Source organism: Carassius gibelio, chromosome A22, assembly GCF_023724105.1.
Source record: "Carassius gibelio isolate Cgi1373 ecotype wild population from Czech Republic chromosome A22, carGib1.2-hapl.c, whole genome shotgun sequence".
Classification (NCBI taxonomy): Eukaryota; Metazoa; Chordata; class Actinopteri; order Cypriniformes; family Cyprinidae; genus Carassius; species Carassius gibelio.
Genome location: NC_068392.1, coordinates 19697235 through 19717751, shown reverse-complemented (window position 1 = coordinate 19717751; position 20517 = coordinate 19697235). Strand labels below are relative to the sequence as shown.

The 20517-nt window shown below is 37.7% G+C and overlaps 1 protein-coding gene across 1 annotated transcript in view; it reads left to right on the top strand.

Annotated features, from left to right (window-relative positions):
- LOC127943055 (26S proteasome non-ATPase regulatory subunit 1) overlaps positions 1-12855 on the top strand; it is a 44063-nt gene extending 31208 nt beyond the window's left edge. The window contains exons 17-25 of the mRNA XM_052539168.1: positions 1620-1734; positions 4491-4607; positions 5578-5680; positions 9142-9311; positions 10086-10178; positions 10307-10399; positions 10486-10668; positions 10966-11129; positions 12691-12855. Coding sequence (XP_052395128.1) covers positions 1620-1734; positions 4491-4607; positions 5578-5680; positions 9142-9311; positions 10086-10178; positions 10307-10399; positions 10486-10668; positions 10966-11112 — 1021 coding nt within the window. The 3' untranslated portion in view covers positions 11113-11129; positions 12691-12855. The remainder of the gene's footprint in view (positions 1-1619; positions 1735-4490; positions 4608-5577; positions 5681-9141; positions 9312-10085; positions 10179-10306; positions 10400-10485; positions 10669-10965; positions 11130-12690) is intronic.
- The last annotated feature ends 7662 nt before the right edge of the window (positions 12856-20517 follow it).

Genomic DNA, 20517 nt, shown 5'->3' with positions numbered 1-20517 from the left:
CCAGCTTGCCAAGTTCGGAGAACCCTTGATACCCAGCACAGCACATTAATTCCAGCCTGATGAAAGATTAAGTCAAATCTTTTTTTTATTGCTAGTTGGCATTCTTATGCTAGTGCTAAATTATGGATTAGCTTCCCACGGAAAGGATTTGGTCTGTGGGAAGGGTTCGAGCAGTTGTCTCAACCGGACATGCTGTCTGTTATCACTGACACCATTATTTTAAAGGTCTTTTGGTTGTTGTTGATGCTTTGGACTTGAATATTTTACAAACTACACAAACCTCTGAGCATGTTGATATGGGTCAATCATTATCCATGTTGATCTGATTAGTTTGGTTTAAAGATGAGATATTCCTTAGATTTCATTACCCCGTTTCCATAGAAAATAAGACACTCATCTTTTGGTGTGCAATTTGATAATGTTTTGATGCCTGATTTCACTTGAAGCATTTAAGAATCTAGATCAGAGCTTAAGCATAAAACTTTATACAAGTATATAGCAGTATAGAACCATAATATCACCCAGTGTTTCCATTTATCGGCCACAACAACACAATTTCTATATCAGTGCTTCCCTGAGAAGACTTTACATTCAATTATTCTTTTTTTTTATGTAAATTGCAAATTGTTTGAGAGTGAAGTCAATGAGAAGTGCTAATTATCTAATACAAGTTTGCTCTTTTTCAATGACTTTGTGTTCTGTGACATCTGAGATGTTGGCAAAACAAGGAGGATTTAATGAGGAAAATGAGGCTGTTCTATGATTATTTTACTCCTGCATGGCCATTTAGTCCTTCAGGCTGTTTAAGATTACCATCACCGCAGACTTAAACAGAAGGTTTACATAGTCTTGCAGTAAAGGTTTCAAGGACATGTTTCTCTTTTTCATGGCCGCCTGCAACTACACTTCTGAAAAAAAACGAAAAAAAAAAACCTTGCCTTGTATTTTCACAGAATGCTATCTGGTCTTAATAGTGTGATTTTTAACAATTCATTTGTTTGACATAATCTGCAGAATCTGAATATGCGTTCTCATCGTAAATCTGAAATATTCCATGTAAAAATAACACAAAAGATACAGATTTACAAAAGATTTAGTGTTTTTTTTTTTTTTTTTTTTTTTTTTTTTTTTTTAAGTATAGTTTGACTGAAGGCAATTTGAGAATGTTCCTCAACACTGATAGAGTTAGCATAGAAATGTCAGTTTATGTTCATTGAGAAATCTCTATGCTTCATTGAATCGTATTGGAAGCCAAACAACCACATTTTGAACATTAAAGCATTCTATTATGATTTTAAAGTACAAAATATTACACCGGAAAGTCTTGTCACAAGGCCTGATATTCCCATTCTGATAATTTTATGGTCTTGTTTGTAGTAAATGTGCATACTTCAAATATACTCAACGAATTGAAACTGTTTTATCAAGATCAAATCATTTTTTATTTCCGAACACCGGTTTGGCTGCGCACCAGTTTAATAGTTACTTTGTCTAAACTCTGAACAAAGAATAAAGCCTTGCATTCCTTCAGCCAATCCAAAGTATTAGTGTCAGAGAAAATAAACCGTTTGGAGAAATGGATGGTCTCTGCTTCAAGCGTTTTGTATTTGTGTCTACAGGACTCCAGAACAATGTCCCAGTGTGGTTTCTCTGCTGTCTGAGAGCTACAATCCCCATGTGCGCTGCGGCGCTGCCATGGCTCTGGGCATCTGCTGTGCTGGCACTGGGAGCAAGGTGAGTTTGGATCAACACTTTATCTGTACTCGCACTCTTAGACCGTTTCATACGTCACTTGCCCACTGCGGCACCGCCCGCCACTGTCCTTTAGAATTTTTTTTTTTATAGTATTAAATGTTCATTTAAAATATATACTTCGTGTATAGATATTTCAGTAACACTTTAAAGTAAGGTTCCATTTGTTTAATGAATTAACTATTAACCATGCATTTGTTACAGTATTTATTAATATAAAAAAATACAGCTGTTCATTTTTAGTCCATATTAGCTCAGGACCATTAACATTACTAGGCCTGTCACAATAAAAATTTTGCTGGACGATAATATTGTCGTTCTAAGACCAGTTTCAACTAATATAATGATAATGACATAATAATGCAGGTACGCCTTTTCAAAGATCAATAAATTTATTTTATTTCTAAAGAATATTTAACACTGAAAACGGAAAACATTTTAAATATCAAAAATAAATGAACAAAACAACCAAAAACGATAAAAGCAATGGACTGTCAGTCTCTGTAAAAAAAAAATGCACTTGAATAAATACCAAAAAACAATAAATAAAATGTATGTAAATAAAATTGCACTTCAAAAAAAATATTAAACATTAGTCTCAGACATAAATAATGCCACTTAGGACCTTTGTAAACAAACAAACAAATCCTTATAAGCTTTATACAGGCCATATACAATAAAAAAGTAAAAAAATAAATAAATAAAGCAAAAGTGAATTGCCGTCTATGTCCACCAAGGACGAGATAAAGATAGCGATTTTATGGCAGTATTATCAGTTATTTTTTGAAGCAAGTGAAAAGTAGGCTACTATGTGGGACCATTTCGACAGAAAGGGCAACAAAGTTACTTGCAAAATATGTTACGTGGTATTAAAATACAGCAGTAGTGCAAGTGCAATGCAATATCACTTGCGACGCAAACATCCACAAGCAAATGAAAGGCGATTCCCAAAGCTGGTTACTCTAGCGAGACGTTATCTCTTTATTCCCGGGACATCTGTGCCATAGGAGAGGGTGTTTTCTGCCGCGAGCTGTCCACAGGCTGCGCTCCAGACTAACCCCACATCATGATGTTACAAAAAAATTATCGCGGCCGGAAAAAATAAGGTCATTTTTTTTTTTTTTTTTTCCGTACGATTAATTGATTTATTGACTATTGCGACAGACCTATTAATAGATTTTGGAACCAAAATTAACTAAGATTAGTGAATGCTTTAGAATACTTTTTCTTTGTTTACGTTAACTAATGTGGTTCATTATTGTTAACCAATAAACCATATTGTTTTTATGTAATTCATTTTTGTTAATAAATAATAATCATTGTAATGTTAATTTATCCAACTTAAAATTTTAAAAAATGAACATTAACTTTTATAAATGCAATTACATTTAATGTAATTTGTGCACAAATCAGACATACCATATAAAAGTTGGACATACTTGTATTTAAACTTTCTTTAAAGAGTTCTGCGCTTTAAATAGTTACATTTCACTACCAAAAAAAAAAAAAAAAATCTAATAAAAAAAATCAGGCAGTTGAGATTTGTTTAATAGTATATATTGCTTTATTTGAGTATAGTGGATGTATGCAGGTACTCTAGATCAAACTTTTATATTCACAAAATCAATTTCATTTAATCGTTGTTGCATTTGGGGCCATTTCAGTCACAGTGTGGAGCGCTGATATGACTGTTAAAGGTTAGACAACTGAAAAATGATTAAATGAGACAAGAAGAAAGCTGAGCAGAAACTCCCAGGCCCCAGGAGAGATGATTGAACTTGTCTTACAACAGTCCTGAGTTATTGGCTCTTCTGCATGCTCGGGTCGGTTCTGGGACTAATTGCATCACCAGTGCAAGAGTCACAGATGGCACATTTATCACTTGAATGGAGATGAGATTAAAGCCGATACCTTGGACGATGTTCTAGCCATTTACCACTCAACTCCCTTGTTGGGTGAACTGGAAAAATGGAGTATAAAGATTGGTCTTGACTATTTAACTTATAATAACTCTAATCCAAATCCCTCTCAGGTGCCCAAATACAGTTCTGGGGTGGTTTTGTGGCGATGCTGGGAAATGGGACTGGCCTAGGAGCCAAGATCTCCCACATATTCAATTCTGTCAGGCCTTTTAAATGGGTCCCAAATTCAGTTTTGGGTCTGCAGTTTACACACCTGGTTGTTTTTACTGTGATATAATTTCTGCTCTTGTTGTGCCGACGCAAAGTGCCTAGAGGAGTTGCTTCGATGCCTCTTCTGCTCCATCTGTCAAACAAACTGGCTTTGCTCTTAATTAATCCTTCCAAACAACTGCTGAGACAATCGCAGAAATATGTATAATGATGGGATACTGAATGTTGCGTAATGTTCCCTTAGCTTTTAGTGATCTGTGTGCCAATCTGCTATTTTGGGCTCTGTTTTAAAGCAAAATAGTTTGGCTTTTGGCCTGAAGATCAACTGTGACACTAAATAACCATCTTAAAGAACCAAATTTAGACTTTCTAGGGGTAAAAAGGGTTTTTCTTTCTCTATGGCTTGTGAATTATGAGTAGATAAATTAACTCTGCTACTTCCTTTCTGTATTTTCAGGTCTATCATATTATTATACCTCAAAGCCAATGATTGAGATACTTGGGATTGTGATGAATTTGTGGTTTTTCAGCATGCTGCGTCAGGATATGCTTCTGTTTTTCCATAATCATAGTTCATATGCTCCCATTGATGATTTCCTTCAACAGGAAGCAATCAATCTCCTGGAGCCCATGACCAATGACCCGGTGAATTACGTCAGACAGGGCGCTCTGATCGCCTCGGCTCTGATCATGATCCAGCAGACGGAGGTCACCTGTCCAAAGGTAAGGGGAGTGCGTGACTTTGGGTGGTTGGGGTTAATTATTTGGCTACAGGGATTTTGTATCCATAATCTTTATGGATGGCCACTGATGATGCCTTAAAATACTGTATTTTTCAGTCCTTGCCAGACCGCAGTGTGGCACAGAGTTACAAAATCACAGCTAATGTTTAATATACATTCATGTGGATCACATGTTGCACCAATGAGGTTCCACATAAACGGATGTACATTAGCTTGAGGAAGTTTTTGTGGGCTTGAGAGACTATACAGACTGAAAATGAACAATAGTCTGTCGTTTTAGTGTTTATTATTGATAATAGTCATACATATTCACCTCTTCTAATATCGGACTTCCTCTAATCATTTCTACAATGTGGTTGTGTAGTCACGGTAGATTTGCTTGTTTCTTGGGGTGATTTTGCTCCAGTTTTACCACATGATTATTACTGGGCTGCAAATTTTATGGCCACATGAAAGTAAAATTGATTTGAAATTCCTGTTTTATGGGGTAATAAACGGCTGGAGTTGTAATAATGGCAAGCATTTGTTAAATATCCCTACCGGGCAGACTTTAATTCATGCTAGCCACATGTTTTATGAGCCTGGCCTTAGAATCTGGGGAGAGAAAGCAGATTATGAATGTCATAAATGCCTGAGAACAGACTTCATTCAGTTTGCCTCTAAACCAGAATCTAGATGTTTCTTCAGTATTTTGCAAATGAATTCGTATTGACATCGTATGTTGTTCTGAGCAAATGAACCGAGTCAAATACCTGGGATTCCATCGTTTAAATTGGGCGATATTAACAGTTGTTGTGAATACAGCATAAGACCAGAAACATGTATTAAGAGAATTAAATAAAGTCAGTTTAGATTTCACATCAGTGCTGGTATGTTGTTTATCGTTTAATTGAAAACCACAGTTTTCGTCTACCAGAGATCAGCTGTACATCGGCTCTTTCTTTCCATAGGTGAACCAGTTCCGACAGCTCTACTCAAAGGTGATCAACGACAAGCACGATGATGTGATGGCCAAATTTGGGGCCATCCTGGCTCAGGGTATCCTGGATGCAGGTCAGTATCAGATGTGACTATTTAAACTGTATGGACTAGACGTCCGTGTGCTTCTTTTTTTTTTTTTTTTTTTTTTTGGTGCATTTAGCATTTTGCACATTTCTTACCTTTTTCTCATTAATGAAAAAGAAAGGGGAAAAAAATCTTAGTACAAAATGTTCAATCTTTTTAATTTATCACACAAAAAGTAAGACTGTTTTTTTAGTATGCATTAAAATACTAAATAAATACAAAATAATGTCACAATACAAACATTTTTAATAAAAAAACTTAAAAGGCTTCATTTTCTTTTTTTCTTTTTTTAAAGTAATTCAATATTTTAAAATCCCGAAGAAGTTTATGCATCATTTAATTTCTTACATAGTTTCTTTAACTTCTTTTCGGGGTCAGTTTAACAGCTTGAGTTCTCTTAAGTCAGCTCTTAAATATGTGTGGAAACATATAGATATTGTCAATTTCACATTTTTACTCTCTGGGTAAATGTGCTTTGTAGAGTCTTATCTCAGATAACTGGTTGGTTGGGTACTCTGTGCTGAATGTGAGGTCTCAAACAACCCTTTTCTATGCATGTCAGAGCAGGTAAGTCCATTTGTGATAAAGTGCTGATAGGATCTTGACAAGAATGTGGCATGCAAAACGAGACGTCTTCACCATGTCTTCATGCCACTACAAGCAAATATCATTCACTCTGTCCCAGGGGTGCTTGCCTATTAATATTGAGAGAATGCATCGACCTTCAAGACGCTCTTGCCCCCAGCTTCCAAAATATCAGCATGTATACCAACCCAATATAGGTTATCGCAGAGTCGGGAGAATATTTCACACAGAGTGTTGTTTTTGTCCAAGGTAATTGAATTTTGGACATGCTGGGAAGGTGTTGCATCCTAATTATTTCTATTACAGTTGGAAACAGTTCTTAATATGGGGGATTTCAAGGTTTCAGTCAGGGGTATATGCCTGAACTCTTCATTTAAATACATGAGATATGCTGCCACATGCAGAATTAACTTTGCTGCAACTTATTTAGTAACTGCTTTACAAAAACACTCTTACATGGGCTCCGAAACCTTAACCTAGTGAGCTGCCTTCCTGTCAACAGCATACAATGCAACTTAACCGAAATGGACCACATCAGGGAAAGCACACAGGAGAATTAACTGTCATCTGATTTCAGTAGACTTTGATGTTAGCATGTTGCTAAGCTAATACTGCAGTACTTCAGTAAGCATAAAAAATACATAGCGTACTGTTAGAGGTTGACATTGTGTTATTAAGGCCCCGATATACTCAAAACAGTTATTTTTCATTCTTTGTTTAGGGGTTTGAAATACTTGAGCAGTGGTAAACTGTTATTGAATATGCTGACGCCGCCCACATATGTAAATGTGTTGCCAAAAATGGAGAGAACCTCAAGAAACTTTGTTTTGGCAAGATTTTGTTCCAAATGTTAATAAATTAGTGAATTCTTCATTTTCTCTTGAAGTATTGGGTTAGGATTAACTGCCTTTTAAAATAACATCACTAATCCAAAATGCGTAAAAATACACATTGCTTAAATTTTGGAGTTTGACGCTAGCATTTTGCTAAGCTTATGTCGTTATACTCCTGTAAGCAATAAAATCGCGCACACAAATATTGGAGAGTGATGTTAGCATGTAGCTAAGCTAATGACACTACTCTGATAAACAAAAATGGACGACGCAACATTTGTAGGATTTTAGATTGTTGCTTTACATTTTAGCCTAACAAAGGTATATTATTAAGTATGCTGCTTACTTTATGGAAGAGTCTTTGTGTCAAAGGCATGTCTATGATGCCGTAAAATGCACTAGTAATAGCTATGGCCTGCTGGTAGCTCTTGAAGCTAATTGAAGCAGTCACTGCAGTCAAAATAAACAAAACAGGTTATAATTTTCCTATGCGATTACTGTAGATGCCAACAGGAAACTTTAACGGGCTGTTACAAAAGTATGCTATTGTCTGTAATGTCTTTCATTCGGAGTCCAATCAATCCTCTAAACTGATGATACCATGCCTCCCCATTCATCTTCTCTGTGCATTGTAATGAACATGTCCACTCCTCTTTCCGTCCTGGCCCTCATCCATCTCTCCTGTTATTGTCTACTCATCAGGCAGTTTGAGGGTGGAGGAGTCTTTGGCCTTGACCTACACTTCATCTCATATTAATATCCCAATCCAGCATAAGCTCCCATCGGCCATGCACCTCGACAGGAAAGGACATTTTCAAAGCTGCATTTGTTAATCAAGATATCACCAGTGCACACATACGGCATACAGCATGCAAAATATATCTTGTGATATTACAGAATCAAGACAGAAAGACCTTAATGTATTAGCATAAAGTCCGGTCCACACAATGTCATTTATTCAGGTCTAGATCTGCCCACCTAAGGTGTGATCTCATGTACTGCTTGTGAGCAAATTTTACCTGCACAGTCTAGAGTTTCGGTGAAGGAATTCTCCATGCGTGCTTCCCTTATGTTTAAGTTGGGCGTGCAGATGTGCTGTGCTAACCAACAGAAATCTGCTTGGATTAAAAGTGAGTTATGAGTGGTATGTATCATAGTATAGTTATTTTGCATTAAATAAGATCTTTATGGTATAAACATTTGTGATACCATTGCAATGTGATAATTCTTCTCACCATTGTCAATATCACAAAAACTAATATTAGCCTAAAAAATATAAATAAAAACTCAAGCTCACTGAAGACAAGTAAACATGCAACGATTAAATAAGAATAAGAAACAAGCAATAGGACAATAAAGTTAAATATGAAATAATAAAATAAATAAAAACACTGCACGTTCTTTACTGTGTAAATGAAATATATATTTGTTATTACTTATTAAAGTTCCAAAAGCGATTTAGTCAAGAGTGAGAGATTTTCTATTTTGTTGATTGACATGACAGCAGAAATATTCGAATGCTGTCACTTTAAGAGCTGCTCAGCTCCAATATAATGTTAGACGTTTTCTTTCTCAGCTGATTGATTCCACTTAACACTTAAATTGCTGTTTATGAGAATACTTAAGATGGGCATTTTGACATACAAGTGTGTCCATTCAAGGCCTGTAAAGTGCCAAAATAACCCACGCACTCTTCAAGCACCATCTTCACATGTGTGCGCCTCTATAACTGCCCTCAGGAACAGTCAGAGAGCAAATGCATATAGTGAAATGAGTTCTCTTTCACTGCTGATTGCATTGCATTTCTTTTAACCACTTGTTTTTAAACCTCAATGTTTAAAAATGCAAACGAATAAACAAGTTTTCATGACCACGTAGCACAACTACATTGTGTGAGCCATTTGACTGCGATAGATCGCCCATCTCTATTATCAGCTGACAATGGACTTTTTGTCACTACTTTGCTAATGAAGAGACTGGTTGGAGTTCCTGAGGAGCTTGCTAACGCTCCATCTTTCCGTTTCTTCTCAGGTGGCCGTAACGTGACGATCTCTCTGCAGTCACGCACAGGCCACACCCACATGCCATCTGTGGTGGGTCTGTTGGTCTTTACCCAGTTCTGGTTCTGGTTTCCACTCTCTCACTTCCTGTCTCTGGCCTTCACCCCCACAGCTATCATCGGCCTCAACAAGGATCTGAAGGTAAAAAGAAACGTTTTCTTACCTACAAAGCAACACATTTGTGACCTCAACATGGGTAACTTCTCAACAGAGAGAAACAGTTGTTGTTGGTTATTTTTGTCTTTTGCATTAGTGTGACAAACGTTCTAATACCCATGTATCCAGCATGGACCCAAAGCATTAGAAATGCATAGCATTAATGCAGGATGAATTTGCAGCAGTTGGATCATCGGTAAAGTAGTTAGTTTAGGGGTGTCCAGTCCTGTTCTTGGAGGGCCACTGTCCTGCAGTTTAGCTCCAACCCCAGTTGAACACACTTGAACCAGCCAATCAAAATCTTCAGGAAGCCTAGTGACTTCTAGGTAAGATGGGGCTAAACTCTGCAAGATGTTTGTTCAATAGGAGCAGGTTTTGACACACTTAGGGAAAACGCAAATGGTGAGCCGTTTCGAACTGCCAAAACAAACTTCATTTTAGCCTGATTTTGTTCTAAATGACGTCATATCAGTTCATTCTTAGATTTCTTTTGAAGTATACTGGGTCCTTTAGTGGCTGTTGTCTCCATAGACAGCATCCTAACGGTCATTGAACCTCCGATGTGACTTATTTGGAAAGCCTGTAGAAGGGCAGCAACTTCGGGTGTCATACAACTAACACTTTTCAAACAAAGCACATAGACTTATTTGACACCAACCTACAACAGCATAATAAGAGGCAGTGGTAAAATAACTGAACTCTTTTGACATACATGATTTTTTATTTTTTTGAATGAATGAATAAGTTCTGTCTTCACAGATGCCGAAGGTGCAGTATCGATCCAACTGCAAACCCTCCACCTTTGCCTACCCTCCACCTCTGGAAGTGCCAAAGGAGAAGGAAAAGGAGAAGGTCTGTTTTAACCCTTGTCCCATGAACTCTCACCTGGCTTGTCAAATCTCAACTTCATGCCAGAAACCAGTGCTCTTGAACTAGTCCCAGATATCATAGTGAAATCTGTCCTGTTGTTCTTTCGGCAGGTTTCCACCGCCGTTCTCTCCATCACGGCTAAAGCAAAGAAGAAGGAGAAAGAAAAGGAGAAGAAAGAGAAGGAAGAGGAAAAGATGGAAGTGGTATGCATGTCCTAAAGCACTCCCAGAAACCTTTGAACGTATCATGTACCACAGAACTTCAGTGATTTCGTCTTTATCTGATGCAGGAAACACAGGCAGAGGCAGAGAAAGAGAAGAAAGACGAGGAGAAGGAGAAGGAGAAAGAAAAAGAAAAGAAAAAAGAGCCCGAGCCAAACTTCCAGATGCTGGAGAACCCAGCCCGTGTCATGGCCGCCCAGCTCAAGGTCCTCACCATGCCCGACAGCTGCAGATACCAGCCCTTCAAACCTGTGAGTGAATGTTGGACCGTTGTCTTTTGTAGAACTACTCATGCTGCCAATGACAGAAACTCTTCAGAAAGAAGACATTGGCCCAGTGGCTCTAAATAAAGTCCTCCGAGGTCAGCTGGCAGGACTCCAGCCACTTGTTTTTGCATTTTACGACACTTCTATAATGTCTGCTTTGGCAGGAAATTAATTCTGGGCTTTGCGTTAAACAAGAATTTGACAACCATTTTTTGCTTGAAAGTATATAGTTGGGCTGCCAAACCATAGAGTGACCCCATTTGTCCACATTGTCGCCTCCAGTTGCACACAGGTGGCATCATCATCTTGAGAGACACCAGTGAGGAAGAGGAGGAGCTTGTAGAGCCAGTGTCCGCTCATGGGCCTAAGATCGAGGAGGAAGAACAGGAGCCCGAGGCCCCAGAACCCTTTGAGTACATAGATGAGTGAGATGGGACACCTTACAGGTACTTCCTCTACAATAATAAAGCCTTTTTTAAATGCACTGGATTATTTTAGTTTAGATTCTTTTGTCTGTGTTAATATTCTAAACTAAGAAATACATTTAAATTCTAAATTATTATAATTTAAAGAAATTCTAATACAGTTTATGCAAAAGTTTGGGCACCCCTGGGAATTATCATAATTTCCATTTATAATCTGCTAGGCTTTTGAAGCAGCAACTTCATTTAAATAAAGTGTATACCTCATGGGCAAAGTAACATTTGAATTCTGAAATAACATTCATTGAATCAACAGAAATGATGCAATGGGAATCATAACAAAAACAGAAAGGTACGATAATTTGGGCACCCCAATTGGTATATAGTAGAATTTGTTGAAATATATCTGCCAGTTTGATGGCTGACAAGCATGGACAGACTGCTTCAAATCAGTGTATAGATTTTCAATGATGGTCAAGTCTGGGGCCTGGGATGTTCATTCAAGAACATTGTATCCGTGTCTGTGCAGGAATTCTTTGTAAGAGTTGGAACAGTGCTTTGGATCGTTGTCCTGCTGAAATAAACAATCCTGTAACTACAAAATCTTGAATGATTCTTGAACATTGTTCTTAAGAATCTGGGTGGAATGCTTGCAACCCTCAACTCTGAAAAGTTTCCAGTATCTGTGCTTGCCACAGAGCCTCCACCAAATATAACAGTAGAGAGCAGGTTCTTCTTTTCCACCATGCAAAGCGCTTCTGGTTGTGACCAGATAACTCATAGTTTTACCCCACAACACATTATTTCAAAAATAGTTCTGGCTTGTCCAGATGAGCCTTTGCACACGTCATAAAGCAGAAAGGGATTTTCCACATCACCTTCCAGTAAGCTGTACCTTAAGTGCGCTGGACTGTGGAGCTATGAGCAATGACATTATCAATAGCCAGATGTTCTTGCAGCTCTTTGGTGGTGCTCTGTGGTTTGTCTGTGACAATTCTAACCATTCCTTTCAGATATATATTTTTTTTCTCAGCCTTCCACGTCTTTCTGTAACGATGATTGTTCTTGTGGCCTTCTCATATTCATGAATTATCCTAGTTTTTAGAACATTATGGAGTTCTTTTGAGGTTCCTATGTTGATACTTTCCAGTAGAGAATCAAGGAGAAGCACAACTAGGAATTAGCTACCTTAAACATAATTTTCCATGAGGGGTCTGCATTGTTCACTGAGCCAAATAAATCAATATTAAGTTGTAATTAATGGGAATTAAGTGACTACATGTACAATTAAAAGGGTGCCCAAACTTTTGCACAGCGTATTTTACACATTCGGCTTTATTTCGTACAACTCAGTAATGCTGCACTAAGAATTTCTGTCTGAAAAACATCACATTATGCAGCTTTCTCTAGAAACTGAATGGTATATCACTGCAGTCACTGCTAATTAATATTCAGCCTCAGAGGGTTACCCAAACATTTGCACAAAACTGTAGTGTAGTGATCTTTAACTGCTCTCAGAAATGGTGGCTATAACTCAGTGAAGCTCATGTGCTCCTCTCAACTCTTTGGTTTTTTTGTTTTGCAGGTGGTGTTATGAATTCTGTGTGCTCACAGCATGCACCGCTACATGTCCACTCAAAATGTCCACCCCTTTTCCTTTTTTACGTTGTTTCCTCGCACTTGGCTACTTGAGGGATGTTTTTCATGATGGTTTTCAGTCGTTACAATAAAATAAATATGTTAAACATGAGATTGGGTGCTTTTATTGTGTATTTTTGATAATTTGATTGTAACTGTTGTGTCACTAAGTATTACGTTGTAATAAATGGGTAATTGACATGAAATGCTGTAATATTTGAAACAGCATAACATAGTTATTCATACAAATTGCGGGATATAAAATGAAATGAAAACGCAAAAATTGTTTTAATATATAAAAAGGCATAGAAACGAGATGGTAGAAAATTGGTATGTTTTTATGTAAGCTCAGAGTTTGTGATTTAAAGTAAGTAGTCAATTAACGTCATGAATTTACCTTGGATTTAGACATTTTCCCAAGACTATCCACTCACATTGCATTGTCAGTGTAGGTAATATCGTATCAAATCTCAATTTAACACAAACTAGTTACAAAAGAATAACCAACTGCCTGGAGGAAAGATATAACTGCATCAATCATAGTGACAGTATTTATTCATTTTTTTCCATTTTCCATATACTGTATATCATAAGGCGCTTTCTACAGAAATGACCAAGTAAGTTTTTACTGGTATGTGGTCAGAGGTGTTCCACCAGTCTAAACTGACGGAAGCATTTAGTCACACTTTTCTCCCAATGTTCACTATATCCCCTAAAAGGAAAAGATTTTTGTCAAGGCAAAGTTTCCCATATGTCTTTCAATGTGGGTGGGATACTTTGGAATTGGCAAAGTTCCGGAAAGATACTCGCATATCATTTATATTTCCTTGGAATTGTGGTTCATCTCTTAGCATCTCTAAGACTCGAACATTCTGTTGTAACTGCAGAGAACTTCATTAGTTTATTTTGCAAATAATAATACAAAAAAAAGTTATATTGTCCGTTAAAAGACCTTGCAACACAGACCACGGACATCATCAGTCGCTCTTAATGGACCGTGCTCTTGTAAACTGCATTTAGCAGGATTGCAGTCCTGGCGAGTCAACTTCATCTGGCCTGATAGTTCAACATCATAGCAGCAGAAAAAAAAATGCAGATGAAACCACTATATTACTACACTTTATTATATGTCGACATCTTTCCTTCATTGCCTGTTTTCTGAATATATGACCATACAAGGCGATACGTCTCTTCCAAGGAGACAGACTTGTCTTAATATGACCCTAAAGGGTCAAAGCGGAAACTTGGAGAAGGGCAGGTCCTACCCAAGTACGATTGTTGGTGATCAAATACCTCCACCGCTTTTTTCCATTAAGTCACAGTCTGTTGAAGCTGCACTGTGTAACTATTGATGATAGAATGGATGGCAAGAGTTTGGTCAGTCAGTGGATTGGCCAGAGTGCTGTTGGAGAAACGTTTATGACGGGTGTCCAGGCACTGGAGGTGGTCGAGAGACTACTGTTTGTTGTACTTGCTGGAGGCAGTGATGGACACACTGGCTGGCCATTTAAACTGGGGACAGGCAGGCTATGACTTCTCGAGAGTCAAGGAATTTGTGGATCTTGGCAAGATATAAATGCAATGCTGTAATGGAACACAAGGGTCAGACCAATGCTTCTCCCAGTGGGAATGGATGATATGTGACCAAGTTTCAATGACCTTCAGGATTTCTAGCAGCATCAAATTGAACTGCGATCCGTTTGTTTAAAAGGCCCGTCATGGCTGCTCGTAACTCTTTGTTCAACCAGTAACATGAGTTTATCAAACAATGGAAGATGCCAAGTTCGAAACTTGTTTGTAAATTCTATTTGTTACTAGTGCAGCTTTACCTCAACTTTGAGAGCAATCACAACTCTTTAATTTCAACCACAGTTGAGGTCATTTATTTAAAACCATCCTGATAAGGGCTATGGCTTGACGGTAAACTGTTTGCTCCCATGATTGCATACCTACAGTGCCCACATCCCATGAATTACACCGGAGAAACTGAGTTTATATAAGAGATGAACAAAGCTGATAAGCTTCTTTTAGATGACAGTCTTTGGGTGCACTCCCTAGTTCCATATTAAGTGCACTGCCCAGGGAGTTTGCCATTTGTAGCCTGTTCCATTTATGAAAATGTTAAGTCCACCTGAAACTTGGAAAATGCACCATAAAAAACTGAAACGTTGTGATATTTCCTTTAGTGTCATTGCAAGTGTATTCTACGATTAAATTCCTGCTACTTTTACTTATATATAAAACATTTTATATATATTTATATATATAAACATATATATATACTCACGTTTACACACATCCTTGAAAATGGCCAAAAATGCTGTATTACTTATGCCAGGCCAGTAGTTGGCACTGTCACCTTGTTGGTAAACAGTACCTGTAGGGAAGTAACGATTATATTTTTAATATAATGCGTCTCCCACTGTTGGTTATAATATTGGTAAATCCAGACCTTGCTGAAGAAACGTTAGCTAATATTGGTTGTTTACACAGAAATGATAACGGTGGCGTTTTCAGTCCCCAAAACATCGTTATCATTTAAACAAACAGGCAAAACATAAGTTTACAGTTTTTGGCTGAAAATGTTGTCGAGGTTTCCTGTCTTGGTCAGGGTCTGGGCTAACCTGTCTGAGTTCTCTCTTTGAGCACAGCTGGAAGCCAGATTCACTGTCATGGATTCAGCAGATTTTCCAGCCATTCACTGGCGAAGCATTGAGGTGTAGTTGATAAGGCTCTTGGGACACTGCTCTTAAAAGTATCTCTACTGGAGTGAGCAACTACAGGGGCCTCCCTATTCTGGGAAGTGAGAATATAGTAAGAAAAAAAAAACAATGTAAGTTGGATAAATAGATGGCATAGGGCACCAAACATCCACAATTTTCCAGCCATTTGGTGGACGATTGCGGTGTGAAAGCATGTTGCTGACAGCTCCCTTTCATTCCATCTTCATTCATCATTGCAGTCAAAGGAATAATTCCACAAAGTATGTTTGGATTCTCCACGCTTGCATGATAGTTTTGCTTTTTTTAAAGTGAATTCATGAGTCAGTTGTGAATGGTCAACTTCTGGAAAGAAGAGAAAATACTTTGGTTCATTAGACAAAGAACTCATTAAGCAGAGAGGTAGAAAAAATGTGAGCCATGAAAATGGTTGTGGTTGGCTCTCAGCCTTTCCACTTGATGTTAATGTTAAGTAGGCTATGACAGAGTTTGGCTTCTTGCATTTCAAAATTTGAAGCATTAGCAGTCCAAATCTCAAGTCGCATTTTTACAAGTATGAAGCACCCATGGAAAAGTTGAAAATAAGAGTTAAATACCATGGAACTCGTCAGGAAAGTCAGGATGAGGGTTGGATACTACAATCAAACAGAGTATATTAATGGTGCTTGGCTTCTTTGTTTTTGTGCAAATGTGTTTTTTAATGGAGGAAAAAGGACTCAAGCAGTGGCTCTCTGTGTCTCTGTGGGAAGCCAACCACAGATTTCCTCTCCACCGCAGAGCAAGGATGGATGCCTGGAAGATGCTCAGCACTAGCTTGAATAAACTGAAATTACTTCATCATCTGACCAATCCCCAAACGGAAATGATGACACATCACTATTTCTTAGATGTTACTGTCAAGTCATTCACTTTTAAAATCATTTCACATCGCTTGATTCATTTTATACGCTTACCCAGGCCACAGTTAATGTTTGATTTTACGAAGCGCTCAATGCAACATTTTCTTGAGTGCATCAGTTCAGCAATTTTAGGAAGGAAATGACATGGCACACCAGACAGGTGAGTCACCCAGTTTCAAAAGTAATAAGGAGCTGAGGTTTCCTTCTGCAGCCAGTTATTGGACACCAGGGACCAGATTCACGAAACATTCTTAAGAAATTTCTTCGTAACTGCCGTTTTCTTATTTTCTTAACTTTAGGAAAAAAAGTTATGAATATTTTGTATTCACAAAAATGAATCTTAAGAACAATTTTAAGAAAAAAAAAGATTAGAATATTCTTAAGACAATACCTAAGAAGAATTAAAATTCTTTAAAAGGATATTCTTAAAAGTCATCCTAAATAACTCAATAAAAAAAAATGTGTACAACCAAAGACTTTTCTTAACCCAATAAATTAATTAAATAATTATTACTGTTTGCGGTTTATTTCAAATTAATTGTTATATTTAGGCATTACAACAACAGCTGCATATAATACATAGTAGACTGGGGATGTGCATGAGTTTTCTTTAGTGACCGCAATGACTGTTAATGTAAACATGATTGGCCTGCGTTTGACGCTACTTTTTGCTGACTTCAAAATTCAGTAGGAACTCTAAAACGAGTCAGATAGGGAGCTTTAATTTAACGCTTTTCATATTATCTTATACATACAACAATCTTTTGCAGTATTCAGGGCATATAAATGTGCTGGACACATTTTCTGTAGAAGTGCGGACACAAATACTGGAACCGTTCACTCAGATTAGAGCGCAAAAACACCACACAAAAATGAATGAAACCTATAGCTGCAACTTGAGACAGGCTATTTTAAAAGTACCGGTTCAAAAACACACTGCATTAAAAACGTGAAGCTTAAGATGTTCTGAAGAATATATAGTAAGAGCTTACTAAGAACTAAGTTTTTCAAAAATTGCACTTAAGAACATTCTTACGAACTTCTTGAAATTGATCTTAAAGGTCCCATTTTTTACGCTTTTTTGAAACTTTGATTGTGTTTACAGTGTGCAATATAACGTGTTCATGTTTCGAGTGTAAAAACAAACAAAAACAAAAAAACAGTATTTTTCACACAATTCACTTATCCGTATACTGCTGTTTTCACTTTCATAAAATGGCCTGATGACTTCCTTGTTCTATAAAGTCCCTCCTTCACAAACAAGGAAACGAGTTCTGATAGGGCCAGCGGTTCCTGTGTTGTGATTCGACACCAGCTGAGCACACGCTGCCCTCCTGGAAACGCGATTGGACTAGTTTTGGTGTAGTTTTGAGAAGCAAGTGGGCAGGAGCATGTGCTGGAGATGTACTTATAATCACAGGAGCGTTTTTACTGACGAGATGCGCATGAAAATCACATTCGTTTTTTGAACAACCGTAATATCTAGTTAACAAAGCTAAACAGCGTTTAGTTAATAAGTTACAGAAACCGTTAAACACACCGACTTAAATAATAAAATACACTTACCGGTTGTGGTCCATAAACAACGCCTTCTCCAGACAAAGAGGAAACGGTTGCATCTTTCAAGAATAATCTTTGTGCGAATCTGGCATTAAACTGATTGAGATTGAGGAATCTGTCCTCAGCTAAATGTGCTGCACATAGTTTTACATGTGCATTATAATTTTCGGGAGTCTCTGGGAAGGCCAAACAAAGATGACTGGACTCCGAGATGAAAATAACAGCGTTTCGACGACATGGCGACAAACAAAAACACAGCTCTTCCTCTTCTCCGTCGGAGCGCAAAAAGATCACGCCCCCTTTTTGTGAATTCATGTGGCAGAGGTTAGATTTATCATTAGATAAACAAATGATAAAGCTTGACTTACTAAATATCAGATCCCTTTCTAAAAAAGCACTTTTTATAAATAGTATGATCACTGATCATAATCTAGATGTGCTCTGTTTGATAGAAACCTGGCTAAAACCTGATGATTACATTATGTCCACCCCCCAAGATTACGGTTATAAACATGAGCCACGTCTAAAAGGCAAAGGGGGAAATGTTGCTTCAATTTATAATAATGTTTTAAGGATTTCTCAGAGGGCAGGCTTCAAGTATAACTTTGAAGTAATGGTGCTTCATATAAAATTATCCAGAGAAACAAATTTTAATGATAAATCCCCTTTGATACTGCTGTATACAGGCCAGCATACAGACTTTTTATAGACCGCATACAGCATTTATAGACATTCTGAACTCTATTGGGGTTAGACAACACGTCTCACGACCTACTCATTATTTGAAATCATACTCTATATTTAATACTGTCACATGGAATTGATGTTGATAGTGTTGAAATTATGCAGCCAAGTGATGCTAGATGAAATGGGCATTGTTTTCTCTAATATATTAGAAGCTGTTGCCAACATAAAATTGAAAAAGGTTAGATAAAAATGTACTGTGCCATGGTATAACAGTAATACTCACTCTCTCAAGAAAGAAACTCGCAGTCTTGAACGCAAATGGAGAAAAACTAACTTGGAAGTTTTTAGAATTGCGTGGAAAAACAGTATGTCCAGCAATAGACAGGCTCTAAAAACTGCTAGGGCAGAGCATATCCACAAACTCACTGAAAATAACCAAAACAATCCAAGGATTTTATTTAGCACAGTGGCTAAATTAGCAAATAACCAGAATCCACCAGATTAAAAATTACAAATGGCCTGCCTTTTGTGTCAGATCAAGGCTGCATCTCATTGCTAGTTTTACTTTATCTTAGTGCTGCGTCCTCTCACCATAGATCATGACATATCATAGATCGATTACAAAACTATACAGGTATTCAAGGGCAGGCTCTAAGGTGGTTTAGATCCTACTTGTCCGATCGCTACCATTTAGTTTATTTAAATGGGGAGTTATCTCATTTATCACCAGTAAAATATGGAGTGCCACAAGGATCTGTCCTAGGTCCCCTTCTATTTTCAATATTCATGTTGCCCCTGGGTAATATTATTAGAAAATATGGGATTAGTTTCCACTGTTATGCTGATGATACTCAGATAATTTAGAAGTTTCATCTGGTTTTGTAGAGATACATACTCGAGAACGAGTCAATCTTTTTTTCGTTATCTGGCTCGGCTCGGTGTTCATCTTCAGTTCTCTCTTCACAGCAGTTCTGTCAGTGTACTGTTTGAGTAAATTAATTACTCTGGTCTACATCAGTGGCTCCAAATCTAGCTCTCCAAACTCGGTCCTGGAGGGCCAGTATACTGCAAAGTTTAGCCCCAACTTGCCTAAACACAACTGCCTGCAGGTTTCTAGTATGCCTAGTAAGACTCCTAATTGGCTGGTCCGGGTGTGTTTAATTAAGGTTGGAGATAAACTCAAGACACTGGCCCTCCAGGACCGAATCTGGAGACCCAGATGCTCCAGGTCTAACCTGACAGACACATTTGAGTCTTTGCTAATGAGCTGATGAGTTGAATCAGGTGTGTTCGAATAGGTAGACGTCTAAAATGTGCAGTATTGGAGGTTCTCCAAGACCAAGACTGGTAACCATTGGTCTACATAATCTATAGCTGTGTCTGAATTCAAAGGCTGCATTCGAAGACCACATGCATCACAGAGGTGCAACAAAGGCAGTCCCAATTCGAAGACTCCTTCAAACGCTGCCTTGAAAAGCATTCTGTCTCCTGGTCCATTAAAGTTACTACAGATGGATCCTTCACAGCCCAGACTATCCCAAGAGTCGTTTTGTGCATGTGAGATAACAGGAGTTTTTGAGAATGTTGGTTTGACTTTTAAAAGTAAGTACTGGGTTTCGATTTAATTGAATATGTAACGTCACAACAAACTTCAAAGTGGAATAAATGTTGACACATCTACAGTACAAATGTTACTATCACTTGCTAATACAACTTTCACAGCTAGACCATCCCATTTAACAACGCTTATTCGACTTTTCCAGTTTTCAGAGAATTACTTTGAAAAAGGTTTTGTAGATGTGAGCCGTGGGAGTGTTCAAACATGACCTGCACTAACTGGCCTACGTCTTCCACATAGGACAATATCTTCTGTCAGACACCAGTTATAGATGTAACTAGGCACATACT